The 21097-nt window shown below is 40.9% G+C and overlaps 1 protein-coding gene across 5 annotated transcripts in view; it reads right to left on the bottom strand.

Moving 5' to 3' along the window:
- Positions 1-1937: 1937 nt before the first annotated feature.
- Positions 1938-21097, bottom strand: part of ints10 (integrator complex subunit 10) — a 65325-nt gene continuing 46165 nt past the window's right edge. For 2 of the 5 annotated variants that reach the window (XM_067993653.1, XM_067993691.1), the window contains 5 exons: positions 19209-19288; positions 17986-18148; positions 8364-8457; positions 5578-5649; positions 1938-4840 (listed from right to left, as the gene is read on the bottom strand). In XM_067993653.1, the coding sequence (XP_067849754.1) occupies positions 4684-4840; positions 5578-5649; positions 8364-8457; positions 17986-18148; positions 19209-19288 (566 nt within the window). In that variant the 3' untranslated portion in view covers positions 1938-4683. The remainder of the gene's footprint in view (positions 4841-5577; positions 5650-8363; positions 8458-17985; positions 18149-19208; positions 19289-21097) is intronic. The other 3 variants (XM_067993663.1, XM_067993670.1, XM_067993680.1) reach the window with 3 other exon arrangements.

The following is a 21097-nucleotide window of genomic DNA, read 5'->3' as shown; positions in this document are numbered from 1 at the left end:
ACTCTCATTCCTTTATAATTGCCCTTATTTAAGTTTAATACAGTAGTTTCAGACCCAAGATCCTCGCTCTCAAACTGGATGTGAAATTCTATCATGTTATGATCGCTGCTTCCCAAGGGATCCTTTACTTTGAGGCTTGTTATGGATGTACTGGGAAATGATAGGAAAGGAAAGCTGATACCCACAGTTTCTCATTAGTGAGTGAAATGAACAAGAAACAGATGTTATTGCACAGACTAGTTGAAGGGAGATTAACCAGAAGTAGAGAGAAACATATAAAAGATATAACACACTGGATCTCCTTGGAGACTTTTGACTTAGTCTTGCTGAGGCTAACGTAAGCAGTCAAGACAACATGCTTGCGACTTCCTAATAAAGAGTCTTTTGCATGCGAGTTAATCGATACTGATCTCATATGCACTGTATGTAAGGGGTTGTGTTTTATTATATAATCGATTTGATTTAACCAGAGTATTAACCAGACGTTCCATTGGGCTAGAATTTGCTGGCAAAAAAGAGCGTTATAGGCACAAGCTGTTATTAGTGTGTAGAAAATCCAACAATTTGTGGTGAGGAAGAGCTATGGCATGAGTTGAGAATCGCCACAAATTGCTGGACGATTTGCGCCGCTCCCCCGTTAGCCTCGCAAAAACGGGATCTCACCATCAATCTCCCCATGAGTTTCAAGAAATTGCTGGATTTGCACTGTATCAATTAAACTCGCCACAGAAATTTAGGGCTGGTATTTCATGACTAGATTTATGTTCCTGCAATGTCACTCAACCTCGAAAGCCCAGAAAGGCAACAATTGAAATTTTGGAGTCTCAGACATAAAACATAACAACTCCTCCCAGAGGTTTTTTAAATTTTAATTTTTTTTCTTTTCCTTTCTGTCTCTCTTTTCTCTATTTTTTCCTCATTTTCTTAATACAATCTTCTTTCCCACTCTATTTCTCTTTCTGTATCTAATTTGACTCTAATTCACCCTATTTCCTTCTCCAATGTTCACTCTGTTTCTTTCTCTTGATCCTTAAATTTGATTGGTTAAGGAGATGGACTATTGGTCCCATCGTTCACAAAGGTCCCAAAGGCGTTATCAACTCACACGTCCAGCAATTTGCAGTGCAAAATTAATTAGAGCTGAGGGGCGAGGATAAAAATTCAACTCATGGTGCTCCCTGCAAGCTGCCCCGCTTAAGCAAATTCTGGGCCAATGTTTCCTAGTCTTCAAACTTGTGTTAGGGGTAAAGGGTGTATGACAATATCCTATATGAACCTAATAGAAGCTGCTGAATGGAACATGTTTGTAGACATATTTCCCCTATCATTCGTGATCTACTAGATGTTGAGAAGATAGTCTTTGCAATAGCTAAGGATAGCTGTAGATAGCCAAAGCTGGACGATGACTTGCATAACATCGGCACTGCTGTCAACTATCTTTGCAACATTATAGGTCAGGAGATGAGAAAACATCAGCAAAGGAGTTTAGGATCAACTAAAACACAAATAAATACGAAAAAAAAACTCTTAGTGCTCTTAGTTGTATTTACTTTGGCCTACAACTGCAACGTATCAGGTGGATTGATGTCTCCAGAGCATATAATCCTATACCATTTCGATTGTTTAGATGATTGTCTGGCTCCAAATGCACACAATAGGAACGTGACTGGGGAAACAAGATCAGAGTCAGGGAAGAAGGAATTATAGGGGTAGTAATGGTACTTCAGCATCTCACACACTAGTAGTGCCATGCCACTGGTGTCATTATCTTAGTAAAGACTGTATATTACAGTTAAACAAAGTGTTAGTTTTGCTTAGGGACAAACAAAAATGGCAATGGTAGTTTGACCGACTACACCTTGTAACTTACATTGTGTGTATGAAATCTGACCTAATTTGAATCATCTTTCACACAGTCAAGAAAATATATTTGAACCTTAGATGATATATATTTTAATTTTCGTCATATGAAACAACAAACAGCATGAGTAATTGCTCTGCATGGTGTGGCACTAAACTCACATGCAACATATCTCAATAAAGACAAACGGCATTTTGGGGAAAATGATTTTTTTCATAAAAATTAAAACAAATGTACGTAATATACAACAGTCCTGTAAACCTGTACACGAATCCTGTGAAAATTTAGATATTTTAATGCAGATTAGAAGTGCTATATTACATTCCACTAAAAAGGCCTCTGTTGCACAGGTCCACATTGGATACTTGGTTAATCATTTTCTAAAATAAATCTCCTTTTGCATCTTAAATGCAGACCATGATGAGCCACTGTTCCACTAAGACCATGGACATCCGGCTTTGGTTTACTTAAGGCTATTAAACAGAATGTATCACACTCCCCAGTAAATTGAATTGGACAAGTATCTGGGAATAACAGGTTATGCTAGAAGTTTAAAGCATAGGTGGACACTTAATTCCATATGTTTCAGGCTGTGGGCCCATTCTGACATCCCAGAGTAAAGTCTTTCCTTTTCCATTAAAGTCATCTTCAGTTAAGATCACCTTTCTCCCTCACTATAGTAATCTTGGGTACTTTCATTTGAAAGGCTAGGATGTTCCTATAAAATCTTGTAATTGCCAAGGGAATGGTTCATCAAAACTGGTAGTACCCTGACCGTTTCAATTTCAGAAACATGGCTGGAGATGTTACAGCAGGTAGGTACTCTGGAGAGGGTTGCATGTTGGTCCTTCCCTACTGCAGCTCTGGGCCTACCCAAAGACAGTTCACTAAAGATCTGTGCCTGGAATCTTTTTTTGGGTTCTCCCAATCTACTGCCATAACTTTAGATCCATGGAACCCCTGGAGATACAGCATAAACAGCTAAAAACAACCACTTACACCCAAGTTATGATGTGAGATCAGGAAAACCCATTGGAAATTCTCCGCACCCCCCCCCCACCCCATTCTTTAACTGACTGGTGGGTGGAGCTTAAAGCATTACGGTTCAACAATTACCATTGATTATCAGATGGAGCAGGTGTCTAATATGGGCAAGATATTTTAATTTATAAAATGTATTAACCTTTATGTTTTTCACAATTCTACTAAGTTAGAAATAAAAATTGGAAAATAACCTCAATGATTAATTTTAGCATTTAACAGAAGTATCACTGAAAAATCAGTCTAAATAAATTCAGAAATTTATACATTTGGGTCTCCAATCTCAGCTGTTAATTCTAAGTCAGATGTTTTATACACAATCTCACAATGGCTGCTCTGTTAAATTGCAAAAAAAAAACGTAAGAAGTTCTCCAGCCTATAAAACATCATAACATTTTCAAGATTATATTATAGATTGATGATTTTTCAAACATCGTATTTGTCCTCCAGAAATTTATTTCTCTCAAGTTCCCAATCATGGTAGATAAATTCTACAAGAGCTAGTTCCACTACTGAGAGGAATTAATGTTGCATCGTATTTGCTAAATACAAATGTCTAGTACTAGAAGAAAAACAAAGAAACATCAAAAAATTCAGTCAGTCATTCATTTTAGATATGAGTTTCAACATAGTGCACTAATGTCCATGGGACAGAAATAATTTAGGATGAGGTATTCTGTCTGGGAAATGTTGATTAACTTGAACTGAACTGATGTAGTCTGGAAATTGTGCGATCCTGGAATTGTAATCCTGATATGGGGGGGTGGGGGGAGACTGGAATTTGGACCAGAACCCAGATCTGCCAGGTTGCTGCCCCATCAAGGATAAGCCAGAAAATTGAGAGCCAGAGGAGGGGGTGCTACTGGGCTATGCAAGGAATTCTGCTTATAGCACCCTTCAGAAGGGGTGGAAAATGAAAAGATATTGATGGGACACTTTGCTCCCATTCCCAGCAGAATGCACTATATTTGTTTCAACATCTTTTTGTACCTTTAATGTATGGGTGATTTTATGTGATGGATCTACATGAAATAATCTATCATTAAAATGTGGGCCTGCTGAAGGAAGAGGAGCTGAATCTTATTTTTGAATGTGTGGGACAAATTAAAAATATCTTTTGTATTTCTTGTTGGCAATAGAATCACAATATTATAGGACTGAGAGGACAGAGGGTTATATCACTGTCCCTTTATCTAAACCTTCCAGCCAGTGATGGGAGGAAAGTCTCCCGTTTCTGATGGCTATAAGAGACCCAAGTAACATGAGTTTGGAAAATCTCAGCTCAGTTGCTGATTGATGCAAAATCCACAGCACCAAAATGACCATAATTTGGCAAAATTCTGGCAGTCTCAGATTCCCATAGGAACCTGGTGTAGCAAACAGAGAAGTGCACACTGGTGCAGTAGGAGTTGCTCTGCTAGGACTGGGGCTAAAGCACATTGTTGGGTCAAGTGTACAGGGAGCTTTTCTCTACATCTGGCTGTTGAATATCTGCTCAGTGTGTTTGATAATGACACTCAATGACAGAAAATGGAAGGAAAAATATTCGAGTCCCTTAGCACTGGGATCTCTGGCCTTAATGAACACAAACATTCATCAAAAATGGATTACTTAAGGAATCAATATATTAGTGATTTATCAGTGGAATTAGAAATAATATAGGCTCACTTATCAGGTGTAAAATCCAGTAACAAATTTCAACACGCACAAGATAGAAGTGCACTGCAGCAGATTGACATAACCATCCATATGCTCTGAAAGGGAAGAGTTTGATATGTCTCTCACATCAACGTCTGGAGCAATATGATCTTCTCATTAATGCAAAACCTATGTAACACTACCATTAGATTTTCTCCACAGCGAGAAACCTGTCGTTCCATTGCTAACCGGAAATCCTCCTTCACTCCCTTTGTGATACCTCGGGTTACAGTGTGATGTCTGCAACACAAATTAAATAAGCAAATTATCCGTCTGTCTACATTCCTGTCAACTGTAGATAACTTTTCCTGCTTTTGCTACATCCCACCAGAAAGAAAATTTCAAGCTATTAAAATTTAACTCACTAAAGATTAATAACATATAAATAGATCATTAATTTATACATAGAAATCACTGTTTTAAACAGCTGTATTGAATTATTGAATTACTAGATCTGAATTAATTTCTTGTCTTTATTTCTGTCTAGACAAATTCCCAAGTTTGAGATTAAAATAATTTTTTTCGTACTAGTTATATCATTCATAAGTTAATTGGTGAATACTTAAGGACATTTAGAAGAACAAAGTTTTATGAACCATCATTCTTTTTAACTAAAGCACACAAATCTCCTGACTGCAGTGAGTTATTGTTTTTTTATAGCAATGGTGCAAATTCATTGGAATGCATAACGTGTTGTTGTTACTGTGATAAATGCTCCCTTGCTGCACTCATTTTATAACAACTTACAAAATACAGTCATAAACATCCCTTCAAAAAAGGTACTGAAATAGTCTCATGGCAAACAGTTTGCATTTTGTGAAGTACTATATACTAAAATGATCACTGTATGGCATGATGCTTAAATCATGGATTGTGTAAACACAAAAAAAAGAAAAAGAAAGACATTTTAAAACTTTTAAAACCCATGGGTTAACATGGTGACAAACACAGCACATGACGAACAGGTCGTGTGGTACCTGTCAGCTGTCTGACTGCTGGGCTGCAGTTTGAACTCCTGCGGAAGTACCCCCAGTGGAGGGCTAGAATTCCTTGAAAACAGTAAACATCAACAGTACATTCAACATTCACACATATTCACCTATTAGCACAAAACTGTTTACCTGTTACCAACAGGAAAAAGATAACTGGAAGGAATTGAACAGAGTACATAATAACTTTCAAATACATAAATTACAGCAATTATCTGGCATGTCACAGAAATGCAAGCATACTGATTAAAATACAAGAACAGTGTACTACATATTCCAGAAATGCAAGTCTTTATAATTTGATACTACATGCATAAACTAGATAGGTTTTTCATTAGTTAAAACGTGTTATGCAACAAAATGCAAGACATTTGCACACTTTTCTAACCACTTAAAAAAAAACGGGTGTAGTGAAATTAGGGACCAGTGTTTTTACAGCAAAGAAAATCTATGCAGGATTTCATCACCACATCTGTTTATCAACAAGGACAAGAATTCCTATTTCTCCCTGCAATCTCACTAGACCAAGCACCTCCTGTGACAGAAAATACAGGTGACTTGTTCTCAAGCTTCCATCAATGCTCTTCTATTGGCAATTCTTGCTTCATTTTCCCTTCTACTGTGTTATTTTTTAAATACATCTAGTACAGCTCATAAAATATTTCACCAGTGCAGAAACATAACTGGAGGAAGCTTGAGGGAATGCGTGACTGCACAGCTCATCTTCTCCAAGACTATGTATGTATAACTGCATTGGAAAAAAATAACTAAACAGATGTGCTAACAGGCTAGATTTTACACAGAATGATCTTTGTCCAAAACAAAAATACAAGTTTTATTTTTTTAATATTAAAAGCAGCACTGTAGACTGCCGGAATTAATTTAACAATGGGGAAAATAGCAATACGAGCTTGCTCCCACAAGAACAGACAATGCTAGGTTGGTAAGAGTATCAAATTCAAGTATACAGCACTATGAAACCTGCAAATCCTTCACCCCGCTTCCCCCCACCCCCCCACCAATCCCCAAAAAGTTTTTATGCTATATTAATGCACATACAGGCCGCACTATTTTTAAAAGCAAAACAAAATGGTTTAACTTCAGGGTGGTTTTAATAAATTAAGAATATTTTTTCCCCAACAGGAGACATTGAAATTTTCAATGCGGCTTGAATGCGTGTCAATACAATAAGCAGGATTTGTCACAGACTACATTGTACCAGTGCTAGCTCCATATTGGAGCTATCTACTCTAATCCTTTTCACTATTCCTTCCCCATACCTATTCAAGTGTTTAGAAAATACCAATTATTTTGGAGGGATTGTAACATTTCGTCTAGGAGTCAGCTTGTGAAAAGTGGATAAATAAATAAAACTGTAGAACACATTTTACATAAAAGTGTCTGTTTTAACAGGTATAACAGGCCTAAAAATCTTCATTAGGCTTTACTCTGTCTCATATAAGTTTCAAATCTTTCTGTATAGCAGGAGGGGGAATACTACAATTTCAACTTTATCCAATCACAGCTCTAGGACTATTTTGCCAGTTTTAATTATACAAAATTTGAAATACATCAGCACCATGTGTATTACAAATGTAGATTAAATCCAATTTCTCAAACACCAGTACTGCTCAGTTTATTCAGGCCAGCTACTTGAGTTGCCCAAATGTAGAAAAGAAACAGCAGGATAGCAAAATAGACTACAACAGAAAATAGATTTTAATATGACAATTATGTTCCACAAAAGAACAATTCCTCAAGTTATCCATTGATTAAAACAATCTCAACAGGTAAATTCATTATTGAAATTCCTTTTACCTCTGAAGTTCGCAGAGGAAAAGATAATTTAGCCATCGAGATAAGAATGGTCCTTACCTGCAATCCAGATATATATATACACACATACATATGTATACATACATACCACACAGCTTAACATGTCCATGGTACTTAACCAGATTTCTACTCTTTGAGTACCCAAATGTTAGTATCTGAACAAGTAGGGCACCGATGAAGGACGTGGGAAAATGCTATTTTTTTATTTTTTGCCACCTCTCCCACCTCCTATTTTGAAGTCTTTGATGCCTTACTGAAACACAGGTACATGAGCGTTGCTGCTCTCCAGTACCTACCCAAAATAGTTTTCATTCACGTGTAAGCATTAACACGATCAGCTGGCTATTCACCCACCGGGAGCACCACTGTCAAATCTAATCATGCATTCATTTGACATCCACACATGCACTTTGAGCAGAGGTCCCTGGTCAATTGTCCCCTCCCTAGCCCAGGTACGTCAAGGCCAGCTGTAGCACCTCTATCCGTACAGAACCTGGGATTTTCCTGATCTGGATATTTATCCAGCTACTCACTGGATAAACTCAATGAACCATCCAGGGAGATTTTAAAACTATTACTGAAATGAGGGGAAAAAAATCAACTTAAGGATTTGACTGATGTAAAAACAAAACATTTTATCAACTTGAAAAACTAACGTGTTCCAAAAATGCTCAAAACTACAAAAACCTAACAAATGTTTAAAGAAAGTTTAATTATTCACTGATCTCCCCAGGTGATTAAAATTACTGTTAACCTTCTCAAAGGTTTAACTCCTTCCAGCATCTTTTTCCCTTAACAACTGCAACATATATTTCTTGTCACATGCTGTAACAAAGCAAGTAGCAACATCAATCAACTTCTCAGACAAACATACTGAAATTCCATCATTTGACTCACAGTGTGCATCAGTAACACAGCCTTGCAAGCTCAGTACTCACTTTATTAGAAGGCCTTGATTTGGCAATAGCTCTAGATGAATTTTACCACCTTCTATAGTTCTGAGATAAGCAAATTCTTCCAACATGTCAATGTCTACAGGTGTGATTAAGGACAAGTTGACGACTATCATTTCAGTGCAGCACTCTATTAGCTCATTTGTGATATATTCATAGGATGTGCAGAATATTATTCTACCACTCATCTGGCATCACTTTCATAATTCAATTGTCTCTCATTTGGCTAATTTATTCGGGTGCAAGAATATCACATCTTGTACAACACTTGAGGTATAAACAAAGCACTGGATGTTAAGTCTTTGGTGTAGAATCTATTACACTTCCACCTGTACTAATTGTGATCTGGATTTAGGATAATTTCAAACAAAAATATGAAATCTGGACAAACTGAAAGAACCTGGCATCAGAAACAAGTACAAAGATGATGTAGAGAGAAATATCGTACCTGCAATAATTGAAGAAATGAATGTAGAGGAGGCGTGAAACACCATCAAAAATGGAATATAAGAACTGAAGAACAAGTATTGGGTCTCAAAAACAAAACTAAGAAACATAAATGGATGACGAAAGAAGTCCTGGAGTTAAGTGAAAAACAAAGAAAGGTTAAGGCGAGCATAAAAGCAGATTAGGACCGAATACAACAGGTTAACCAGAGAAATAAAGCTAAAAGCCAAGAGAGATAAGAATAACTGCATAAACGACCAGTGCATAGAATCAAAAGATTACATGAAAAGAAACAAAATACAAGGGCTGCATCAGAAGATATGAGAACTAAGTGAATCTTGCAAACTTAAAATGGCTACAGTGAAATATCAAAATGGTTAAATAATTTGAGGACAAACCGAAACAAAGTACAGAGCATGGTGGGTGAATCAGTTCTGGAGAAACCACCCTGTACAAATGTAGGGGAGATGATGCTGGATTTCTTGGAAAACGAAGTAAAGATTTCTCTTGATAGTTTGAAAAAGAACAAGGCTCCTGGTATCGATAATATAACTGCAGAGCTATTGCTTGTTGCGCGCGGGTGAGGAACATACTATGGAAGTGATGCAAAAGCTGTTTAACAAAATCTGTGAAGAGCAGCAAGTACCTGAAGACCGGGGAAAGGTGATGATAATACCAATTTTCAAAAAGGAGACAAGAGTGAATGAAGCAATTACAGAGGAATCAGCTTACTGAGTATACCCGGAAAAGTATTTACTAAGACACTGCAGAGGAGAACAAAAAGTTACGTAGAAGTGCTCGTGCATGAGTACAAGCTGGTTTTAGACCAAAGTACAATAGGTCAACTGTTTGTGATAAGGCGGGTTTTGGAGAAGTTTATAGAACACAATATTCATTGTTACAATAACTTCATAGATTTTAAGCAGGCCTTTGAGAGTGTATGGTGAGAAGGGATATAGCATGTCTTGAGAATGTAAGGTATGCCTGACAAACGTCAGACCGATAGAAAGCATCCATAACAAGTCCCTAAGCGGTGTTAAGAGTGGATAGGAAACCGACGGAATTGTTTAGATCAACAGTTGGGGCGAGACAAGGATGCAGACTGTCACCTGATTTATCTAATCTAGTGCTGGCAGCAGTAATGCACTAAAAGATGATACTGGAGGAGTAACCTTATGTGTCAAGATTTTAAATAATTTCAGATTTGCAGACTACTCCGACCTTGTAGCATCTAGAACAGATTTACAGAGGCAAACTGATAAAAGTGTATGTGGAGAGTAGAAAATCTGGATTAAAGATGAACACAAAGGAGACAACGGTCATGTCATTTGGGAAGTACCTGGAAGATGTACATATTACTGTTGGAGGCAATGCAGTTGAACAGGTGAAAAACTTTGTATACCTTGACGGGTTAGTGTCAGTGAATGGGAATTGTGAAGAAGACATCAAAAGAAGGATTGGACTTGTTTCTGCTGCTTTTGAAAGTTTAAGCAGGATATGGAAGGCCAAAGACGCTTCAGTAAAAGCAAAGGTAAGAGCTTATGAAGCGATAGTTAGCAACATTTTATTATATGGATCTGAGTCCTGGAACATGAGAAAAGTTGATGAGCGAAAGATACTAACAGCAGCGATGAGTTGGTTGATAGGAATACTGGGAGCATCCAGCATGCAAAGAATCAAGAATGATATAATACGAACATTGAAATAAAAACAGAAAATGCTGGAAATACTCAGCAGGTCAGGCAGCTTGTGGAAAAAGAACAGATTTAACAGTTTTTAAGCAAGTACAGAGCCAGGGAAAGGGGAGGGGGTGGGGAGGAAAGAACAAAAGGAAAGGTCCGTGATACGGTATAGGGCAGGAGTGATTAAATGATAAAAGGGATGATGGTGCAAAGCAAGGAGGGTGGTAATGGGACAAGTAAAGAAACAAAAGACAGGTCTAGAGATGCTGTAAATGGCAACAGCAGAACCATTACAAACACCTGCCGTCTGAAAAAATGGTAGCAGTGGTAATGATCTGAAGTTATTGAAATCAATGTTGAGCCCAGAAGGTTGTAAAGTGCATAATCGAAAGATGAGGTGCTGTTTCTTGAGCTTCCGTTGAGCTTCATTGAAACAGTGTAGGAGGTCGAAAACGGAAACCTCAGAGTGGGAGTGGGAGGGAATATTAAAATGGCAAGCGACCGGACGCTCGAGGTCACACTTGCGACTGAACGGACGTGTTCAGCAAACTGATCACCCAATCTGCGTTTGGTCTCCCCAATGTAGAGGAGACTGCATCTTGAGCACCGGATACAGTATACTAAATTGAAAGAAGTACAAGTAAATCGCTGTTTCACCTGGAAGGAGTGCTTGGAGCCCTGGACAGTGGGAAGGGAGGAGGTGAAAGAGCAGGTGCTGCATCTCCGGCACTCGCACGGGAAGGTGCCGTGGGGAGGAGCGGGTGTTGAGGGTGATGAAGAATGAACCAGGGTGTCGCGGAGGGAACGGTCCCTTCCGAAGGCTAAAATGGGAGTGGAGGAAAAGATGTGTTTGGTGATGGCATCGCGCTAGAGGTGGCGGAAGATGATCCGTTGAATGTGGAGGCTGGTGGAGTGGAAGGTGAGGACAAGGGGGATCCTATCGACATTCTGAGAGGGAGGGGAAGGGGTAAGGGCAGAAGTGCGGGAAACAGGACGGACACGGTCGAGGGCCCTGTCAACTACAGTAGAGGGGAATCCTCAGTTGAGGAAAAATGAAAACATATCAGAAGCACTGGTGTGGGAGGTGGCATCATCGGAACAGATGCGACGGAGCCGGAGAAACTGGGAGAATGGAATTGAGTCCTTACAGGAAGTGGGTGAGAGCAAGTGTAATCAAGGTAGCTGTGGGAGTCAGTGGGCTTATAGTAGATATTGGTTGACAGCCTATCCCCAGAAATGGAGCTAGAGAAGTCGAAGAAGGGGAGGGAAGAGTCGGAGATAGACCATGTGAAGGCGAGGGAGGGGTGGAAATTGGGAGCAAAGTTGCTGAAATTTTCCAGTTTGAGGTGAGATCAGGAAGTGGCACCAACACAATCATCAATGTACCAGAAAAAGAGGTAAGGGAGGGGACCCGAGTAGCACTGGAACAAAGAATGTTTGACGTATCTCACGAAAAGGCAGCCACAGCTAGGAGCAATACAGGTTGCTTTTATTTGGAGGAAATGAGTGGAGTCAAAGGAGAAGTTGTTCAATATAAGAACAAGTTGAGCCAGGTGGAGGAGGATGGTGGTGGATGGGGACTGACTGGGCCTATGTTCAAGGAAAAAGCCTGGAAGAGGCCGTCCTGGTGCGGGATGGAGGTGTAGAGGGACTTGACATCCATGATGAAAAGGCGATGGTTAGTTCCAGGAAACTGGAAACTGTTAAAGTGGCGGAGGGCGTCGGAAGAGTCACAGATATAGATCGGAAGAATAACGACATTGCTTGGACAAGAAACGCTTATACAGTACATAAGAAATAGGAGCAGGAGTTGGTCATACGGCCCCTCGAGCCTGCTGCGTTATTCAATAAGATCATGGTTGATCTATTACCTCAACTCCACTTTCCCGTCCTATCCCCATATCCCTTGATTCCCTTAGTGTCCAAAAATCTATCAAGCTCAGACTTGAATATACTCAACCACTGAGCATCCACAGTCCTCCGGGTTAGAGAATTCCATTGATTCACCAACCTCTGAGTGAAGAACTCTTTCCTCATCTTGGTCCTAAATGGCCGATCCTTTATCTTGAGTCTATGACCTCTAGTTCTAGACTCTCCAGCCAGGGGAAACAGCCTCTCAACATCTATCCTGTCAAGCCTTCCAAGAATTTTTTACATTGCACATGTCACTCCATTGTTTAAGAAAGGTGAGAGAAGGATACCAGCGAATTACAGACCAGTTAGTCTAACATCTGTTGTCGGGAAATTACTAGAGCCTATAATTAAGCAGAGTGACTGAACACCTTGAAAAGTTTCAGCATCAGAGAGAGCCAGCATGGATTTGTAAAGCATAGGTCATGCCTGACGAACCTGATTGAATTTTTTGAAGAAGTGACTAAAGTAGTGGACAGGGGAATGTCTATGGATGTTGTTTATATGGACTTCCAAAAGGCATTCGATGAAGTCCCTCATAAGAAACTGTTAGCTAAAGTTGAAGCTCATGGAATTGAAGGCAAATTATTTATCTGGTTAGGAAATTGGCTGAGCAGCAGGTGACAGAGAGTAGGGATAATGTGCAGGTGCTCAAATTGGTAGGATGTGACTAGTGGTGTTCAACAGGGATCTGTGTTGGGGCCTCAACTATTCACTGTATTTATTAACGGCTTAGATGACAGGAAAGAGTGCTACATATCCAAGTTTGCTAATGACACAAAGATAGGCAGCATTGTAAGCAGTGAAGATGGAAGTATAAAATTACAGAAAGATATTAATAGATTAAGTGAATGGGCAAAACTGTGGCAAATGGATTTCAACGTAGGCAAGTGTGAGGTCATCCACTTTGGACCTAAAAAGGATAGATCAGAGTACTTTCTAAATGGTGAAAAGCTCAAAACAGACCCAAAGGGACTTAGGGGTCCATGTACATGGATTATTAAAATGTCATGGACAGGTACAGAAAATAATCAGAAAGGCTAACGGAATGCTGGTCTTTATATCTATATGACCAGAGTACAAGGGGGTAGAAGTTGTGCTACAGCTATACAAAGCCCTGATTAGACCACACCTGGACTACTGTGTTCAGCTCTGGTCACTGCACCTTAGGAAGGATATATTGGCCTGGGATGGAGTGCAACGTAGATTTACTAGACTGATACCAAGACTCTAAGGGTTAAGTTACAAGGAGAGATTACACTAACTAGGGTTGTAGTCCTTGGAATTTAGAAGATTATGGGGTGATTTAATCAAAGTTTTCAAGATATTAAGGGGAAGTGATAGGGTAGATAGAGAGGAACTATTTATGCTGGCTGGAGAGTCTAGGGCTAAGGGACATAGCCTAAAAATTAGAGCCAGGACTTTCAGGAGTGAAGTTAGGAAACACATCTATGCGCAAAAGGTGGTAGAAGTTTGGAACTCTCTTCTATAAACGGCAGTTGTGGAAGAGAGGCAGGCTCAATTGTTAATTTTAAATCTGATACGGATAGATTTTTGATAACCAAATGTATTAAGGGATATGGGGCTACGGCAGGTATATGAAGTTAAGTCACAGATCAGCCATGATCTCACTGAATGGCAGCACAGGCTTGAGAAGCTAAATGGCCTACTCCTGTTCCTATGTTTCAATAAGATCACATCTCATTCTTCTAAACTCCAGAGAATATAGGCCCATTCTACTCAATCTCTCCTCATAGGACAACCCTCTCATCCCAGGAACCAACTAGTAAACCTTCGTTGCACACTGTCTAAGTATATCCTTCCTTAGGTAAAGAGACCAAAACTGTATACAGTATTCCAGGTGTGGTCTCATCAGAGCCCTATATATCCAAGACTACTGCGATGGTTTGGGCACATTTCAAGAATGGAAACAGCTAGATTACCTTTCATGGCCCGGCAAAGAGGTACAAGGAACAAGAAGCCGAGGAATACAAAGGAAGCGCTGATTAGACAATGTCAAGAGTAACTTGTTACAGGAAGGGACACAAATGACTGAAGCAGCCATGCTATTTCAGAATTGAACAGTGGAGTGAATTCATTTGGCCCCATCGTCGCTGCTGAGCGGGAATTTAATAGTAGTAGTACTATTCAGGATAAACTGCTTATTCAGGAGCCTGCCATCCAGTACCCTCTATATATTATGTTCAGAAGTTCAATACATCTGTAGAACAGTACATATTTCTCAGTATAACTAGATCAACTGTTTCCATTATATACTTTGTCTAGCACTAAAATGTTGTAGGATCATTCCCTTTCCCTGTGGTTGTAAATTTAAATGGGAAAGATCTGAAAAGATAAATATAAAACCATGCGGGTGAAACAGAGCCATTTAGCGCCCGTTTTTTAGGCACTACGCGGGTAACTAAGCTTCGAAAATGGGGTCTGAGATGCGTGGGCGCACATTTCCAACAGGAAGCGTGTAGGATGCCATCTTGGTAAAGGGGTTTGCTGCACACACCTAACAAACACCAGCAGCATGCAGAGTCGAGAGATTATCAGTGTGCAATGCTGATTTGAAGGGACCGCTGCGATTTTGAAACTCCACACTGCATTCAACGCACTATCTTAACTTCACACAGCTGAACAAGACTTAAAGAACACAAGAAATAGGACCAGGCGTAGGCCATTTGGCCCCTTGAGCTTGCTCCGCCATTCAACAAGATCATGACTGAACTTGTACCTCAACGCCATTTTCCTGCACTATCCCCATATCCCTTGATGGCTTTAATAACTAGAAATCTATCGATCTCTGTTTTGAATGTATTCAATGACTGAGCCTCCACAGCCCTCTGAGGTAGAGAACTCCAAAGATTCACCACCCTCTGAGTGAAGAAATTTCTCCTCATCTCAATCCTAAATGGCCTACCCTTTATTCTGAGACTGTGACCCCTGGTTCTAGGTTCCCCAGCCAGGGAAAACATCCTCCTTGCATCTACCCTGTCGAGCCCTGTAAGAATTTTGTATGTTTCAATTAGATCAGCTCTCATTCTTCTAAACTCTAGAGAATACAGGCCTAGTCTACTCAATCTCTCCTCATACAACAATCCTGCCATAACAGGAATCAGTCTGGTGAACCTTTGTTGCACACCCTCTATGGCAAGTATATCCTTTCTTAGGTAAGACCAAAATTGCACACAATACTCCAGGTGCAGTCTCACCGAGGCCCTATATAATTGCAGTAAGACCTCTTTACTCTTGTACTCAAATCCTCTTGTAATAAAGGCCAACATACCATTTGCCTTCCTAATTGCTTGCTGCATCTGCATGTTAGCTTTCAGTGACTCATGTACAAGGACACCCAGGTCCCTTTGAACATCAGTATTTCCCAATCTTTTACCATTTAAAAAATACGCTGCATTTCTGTTTTTCCTACCAAAGTGGATAACTTCACATTTCTCCACATTATATTCCATCTGCCATGTTCTTGCCCATTCACTTAGCCTGTCTATATACCCTTGAAGCCTCTTTGCATCCTCCTCACAACTCACATTCCCACCAAATTTTGTGTCATCAGCAAACTTAGAAATGTTACATTTGGTCCCCTCATCCAAATCATTGATATAGATTGTGAATAGCTGGGGCCCATGAAGCACTGCCCACCCAACTAACGTTATTTAAAGGGATGAAGAAGTAGTTACAGGTTAGTTGTTGCTGCATTATTTCTTCTGGCTGCTGGTGCATTTGTATGTTTCCTATAGTTGGATAAAGTTTCAATACTCTACAGGGAATGGGCTGGCTGGCTACAGGCAACAGCAAGGGCACTGGCAGTGTGGCAGGGGTGGGAGCAGGAATGCTGTCATCCTGAGAGACGACAGCAGGTTCGTGTTCCATCGAGCCACTGCTGCTTGCTGCCTCCTGTTATGCGCCACCTTCTCCAGCAAGAAAGAGGGAAGTGTCTCAGTGAGTGTCCTGCAAGATGTTTGGGTGATGTGGCTGTCATGGTTGAATAGCTAGCTACAAGTGTGTGTAAACTGTGAGTTGTGAGTGTGAGGCTTGCAACAATGCTAAGTGTGTGTGAGGGTGAGATAAAGCATATGAATTGAACTGCTGAGTACTGATTGACAGTGATTGTTGGTGGTGGGTGATGGGGACGTAATGAATTGAGCAATGGACGAGGCTAGTGGTGCAGTTGGTGGGGTATGCCACTTGAAGCTTGAACTCAGTCACCTTGACAACTCATGTCAGATCACTGAACTTCTTCCTGCACTGCATCCATGTTCTTGGAGCTATGCTCCTCGCATTTACTTCCTCCCCTACTTCTTCCCAAGCATAATGCTGGAGTGCCTCCTGCCCCCCTGTGGATACAGGAAGCTCCTCCTTCTCTCCACTTCTTGCACCCAGACCTCCAGTGCATTATCAGAGAACCTTGGCGCATGTTCTCTCCCAGGTGCAGCCATTCTTCAAAGTATCACAGCACAGATCCAGTTTTGAAACAACTCCCACCACTTCTTGCAGCCACAATGCACCTCCCCTTCAAGAAGAGCGAGCCACTCACGATATCAGGGCCCCCTGCTGATGCGTGCAGCCAATCATCAGTGCAGGCTGCACGCAGCAATCATTTAGAACAGCAGGCAGCATAAATGTAATGTGCTGCCTGCATCGCAACAAACGGGTGAGGGTTAATCATGTACCGCGATCCCCGCACCCGTTTTCAGGGGTTATCCAATTTAACCCCTATATCTTTTTTTAAAGGACTGTCTGGGTGTATTCAAATCTGCAATAAATCAAAGTTCAGATCACTTGTTAAACCATTCAAACTTCGCACTAATAATTTATGATGTCTTCTGAACTTCTTGAGCATCTTGCAGTCCTGTAGTATTATATACAATTACTTAAAAATGAATCGATTCAGCAAAGCAGTAGAAACAAACACCACAACAAAAGAACGCACACAAAAGGACACTAAAACAAGTGCTACTGACCTCAAATATTTTTTATACACTTCACTTGATATTTAATATTAAATCTGGAGGTCATAAACACTTTGGTTTCTGTCCTTTTGAACTGAGATTTCTTTGCACATGGGTCGAAAATAACAAATATTAAAGAAGCCCCAAAATGCTTCGCAGCCAATGAGATGTAATTACTGTTGTTAGTGCGCTAAAATATGCCAGCCAATTTGCACACAGTAAGGTCCCACCAACAGCACATGAGATGAATGACAAGCTAATCTGTTCCGCTGGTGTTGGCTGAGGGACAAATATTGACCAGCACACCATTAGAAATCGCCTGCTCTTCGTCGAAGTGCAATGGGATCCTCTACCTGATCAGGCAGACAGAGCCTCAGTTTAACGTCTCATCTCAAAGATGGCACCTCCACCAACACAACAGCACCTCAATACTGCACTGAAGTGTTCAAGTCTGAGATACGATTTGGAACCCCATGACCTGCTGACTCAGAAGTGAGCATGCTACCACTGAGCCAAACTCACATTGATAAACATGATTAATAAATAGAATGGTACTTTAGGACTTTCTTGCGTATTATAAAAAAGGTAAAAGGATACTTGTGACGTAATTGAAGAAGTTTTCATACTGAAAGGATCCTTGCTGACAGATTTTGTCAACTGCTTTGAGAAATAGGTTCTCTCCTCGAGGCCAGTCCAGCTGTAGCAGTACAATCACATGACCTAAAGCTAGATCATCTCGTATGTCTGTAAAGGCTCTCAACTACAAAAAAAAGTTCCTTGTCAAATCTTCCTGAAAAGCAGTTTATGTAAACAAGAAACATGCAATAATACAACTATTTAACAACAGTTTGGTTTTATTTTGTGTTGTCAATTACTGAATATCTAAATTCACGTCTCTAAAATGAACTTAAACGATTGTGTGGTGACACAATGGGGTAAGTTTTAACATACCGGCGAGAACTCAGTGGGGGAGTTAATGCACACATGGGAAACCCAGAAAAAATTTTCATGCCTTTTCTCGGGTGATTGCGACTAAATTGAAGGCCCTTAATGCACCAAGAGGAATAACATGACCTGGTGACTTTCTCTGGGCAAGTACCAGTAGCAGGCCAGATAAATCCTTATAGGGAGGAATAAAAAAATTAACCAGCACTGATCTGCATACTTCCTAGTAGTCAGTAATCACCTACTTGTCCTTTCATCTGGAGCTGGTGTGGGAATACTAGAGTAAAAAAACAGATCATAGTCCAGATAACATTAAAAAAAAATCCTCCCCGATGGCCTGCTCAGTAAATGCACTGCCGGTTATGGTGTTGAACCAGAAATTCCTAGTTTTGATTCCCACTCTGTGGTGGGTCAGCTCATCTCAGCCAAGCAAAAAATGGGGCACAATCACTAGCTTCATCACCTCAGGATAGGAAGGGTGGGGGGAAGGAAATGGTAAGGTTCTTGTTCTTGATCATTATCCAGTGACCCATGCTAGAAAACACATGTAGGGACATCAGGTACATGCAAGGACAGAATCAGAATCAGTTATGATGTCTTCTACAGTCAACTAGCATGCCAGCACTCATTGTCTAGGCTCACTTATGAAGAATGTCTAGTTGAATAAGGTACTAGAGGGCTACCAGTGCCATGGAGCTGTACCTCACAGGCAAGATCCAGACTCTAAGAAAGGAAGGGGGGAAAAAAACTATTGTTTTTCTTAAAGCTTTTTGTTTGTTCCCTAAGACTGACTCGAATCCTTATCTACAGCCAACAGCAAATACTGTAGATTATTAACGTTACCAAAAGTGTTTGGTCACAGTCAATCAGCTTACCTTAAAGCAAGCCAACATTAACTGAAGGCAATATGGCATCATAGTTTTGCTTGTACAGGGCAACAGTTTAAGGTCCGAAGCTAAAAGCAAATGGAGTAAAAAGAAATGAAAATGTCAGCAGTACATTTAGACCTTTTGAGAAATTAAGGGGAAAAATACTTTCTAGAAATTCAAACTATTTCTTCCTTCTGCTTAGCAAATCATGCCGCTTATATAACTTGTCAGGAAAGAATCCAGATTTATTTTTAGTACAAATGTGTATTTAATTAGAATTTTAAAAAAATAAACATGAGAGTAACTCCACTCTGTATTTTCTTCCCTTCTTTCAATTGGTAACATATCAAGCTCAGTTAAGATGCCAGGAGGGTAATAATTTCCAAGGCCTCTACTGATACTGTTATTAATCAGAAACTAAGTGTAATGCAGAATAAACCTGGGTTCTGTCCTCTGTTTGTTGCCTTTCCACAGCAGTGTGGAAAGAGTTCAGGAACTCAGGAACATGAGAGATTGAACCTGTGTCATACCTGTGGTGTTATGCAATCTGCACTTCTAGGTTAGTGCCATTATAATTATCACAAAAATACAGGGCTCTAACTTGCTTCATCCTACATGCAAATCTTTATGCAAGTGCAAGGGATAAAATTCATAGTACAGTGAAACCTGTACAAACAGATGCCTCCAAAAAATGGACACCTGCAAAAAAAGGACACTCACTGATAGTCCCAAATAATTTACATTGTAATAGATACAAGCCGTATCTTGAAACAATGCACATTAGCAAATTACGAACTATGGGCAGCCTTCATTGCACCAAGTCCGTTTAGAACATGAAACACGGGACATGCAGGTATGTGCAAGGCGGCAGCGGGTGTAAGCGGCAGAGAAAATGTTCTATCTCTGGCATTGAATGCTTGCACGGCTCCATCACAGGAATAGAGTAGTTTCTCTGCCACTATGGATGCAGAATAAAGAACTTCCCACTCCACAAAAGCCGGGAACTGCTGGTTGGGGGTGGGAGTCGGGAATCGGAGGCCCTGAAATCGTTGGGGTCGGGGAGGGGGGGGGGGTGGTTGTAATCACGGGGAACCTTTTGAAATCACGAGAGAGGGAGACTGGGGAACGGGAGCTCGGGGAGAGAGATGGAGACTGGGGAACGGGAGCTCGGGGAGAGAGATGGAGACTGGGGAACTGGAGCTCGGGGAAAGAGATGGAGACTGGGGAATGGGAGCTCGGGGAGAGAGGTGGAGACTGGGGAATGGGAGCTCGGGGAGAGAGGTGGAGTCTGGGGAATGGGAGCTTGGGGAGAGAGATGGAGGCTAGGGAACTGGAGCTCGGGGAGAGAGATGGAGACTGGGGAACGGGAGCTCGGGGAGAGAGGTGGAGTCTGGGGAATGGGAGCTTGGGGAGAGAGATGGAGGCTAGGGAATGGGAGCTCGGGGGAAAGATCGAGAGAATGGTTTCCCCTCTTCGCCTGCTCACGGGTGGCCTCCTGGTTCTTGGAACTTCTCGCACGACAGCTGCTGGTGTGAAACCACAAATAAAGATTGTCAACTACAGAGGACCAAATCTTTATATGGTAAATCCAGTAACATTTGTAGAAGTCATGTGACCCGACCATCACGTAGTCAGAACATCACGTGATAAAATCTCCAGGAATGCCTCCAACCAGAGTTGGCAACCCCACTCTGCCAGTACATCACATACTGATGAATTATTAACAGCCCTCTACCCACCCCCCAGTACTTCAAATATTAGCAACTGCAGCACTTGGAGGGAGGGGGTCCCAGATAGGGGTCTGCAGGACATTAATCCCCACCCAGTTTGACTGAGTTCTCCCAGGCACTCTGGCCCTACAGCAACCACCTCGCCCTGTGCAGGCTGCTAACGTA

This window comes from Heptranchias perlo, chromosome 1 (assembly GCF_035084215.1).
Source record: "Heptranchias perlo isolate sHepPer1 chromosome 1, sHepPer1.hap1, whole genome shotgun sequence".
Lineage (NCBI taxonomy): Eukaryota > Metazoa > Chordata > Chondrichthyes > Hexanchiformes > Hexanchidae > Heptranchias > Heptranchias perlo.
Note: the sequence above shows the minus strand (reverse complement) of the source record. Positions and strands in the feature narration are given on the sequence as shown.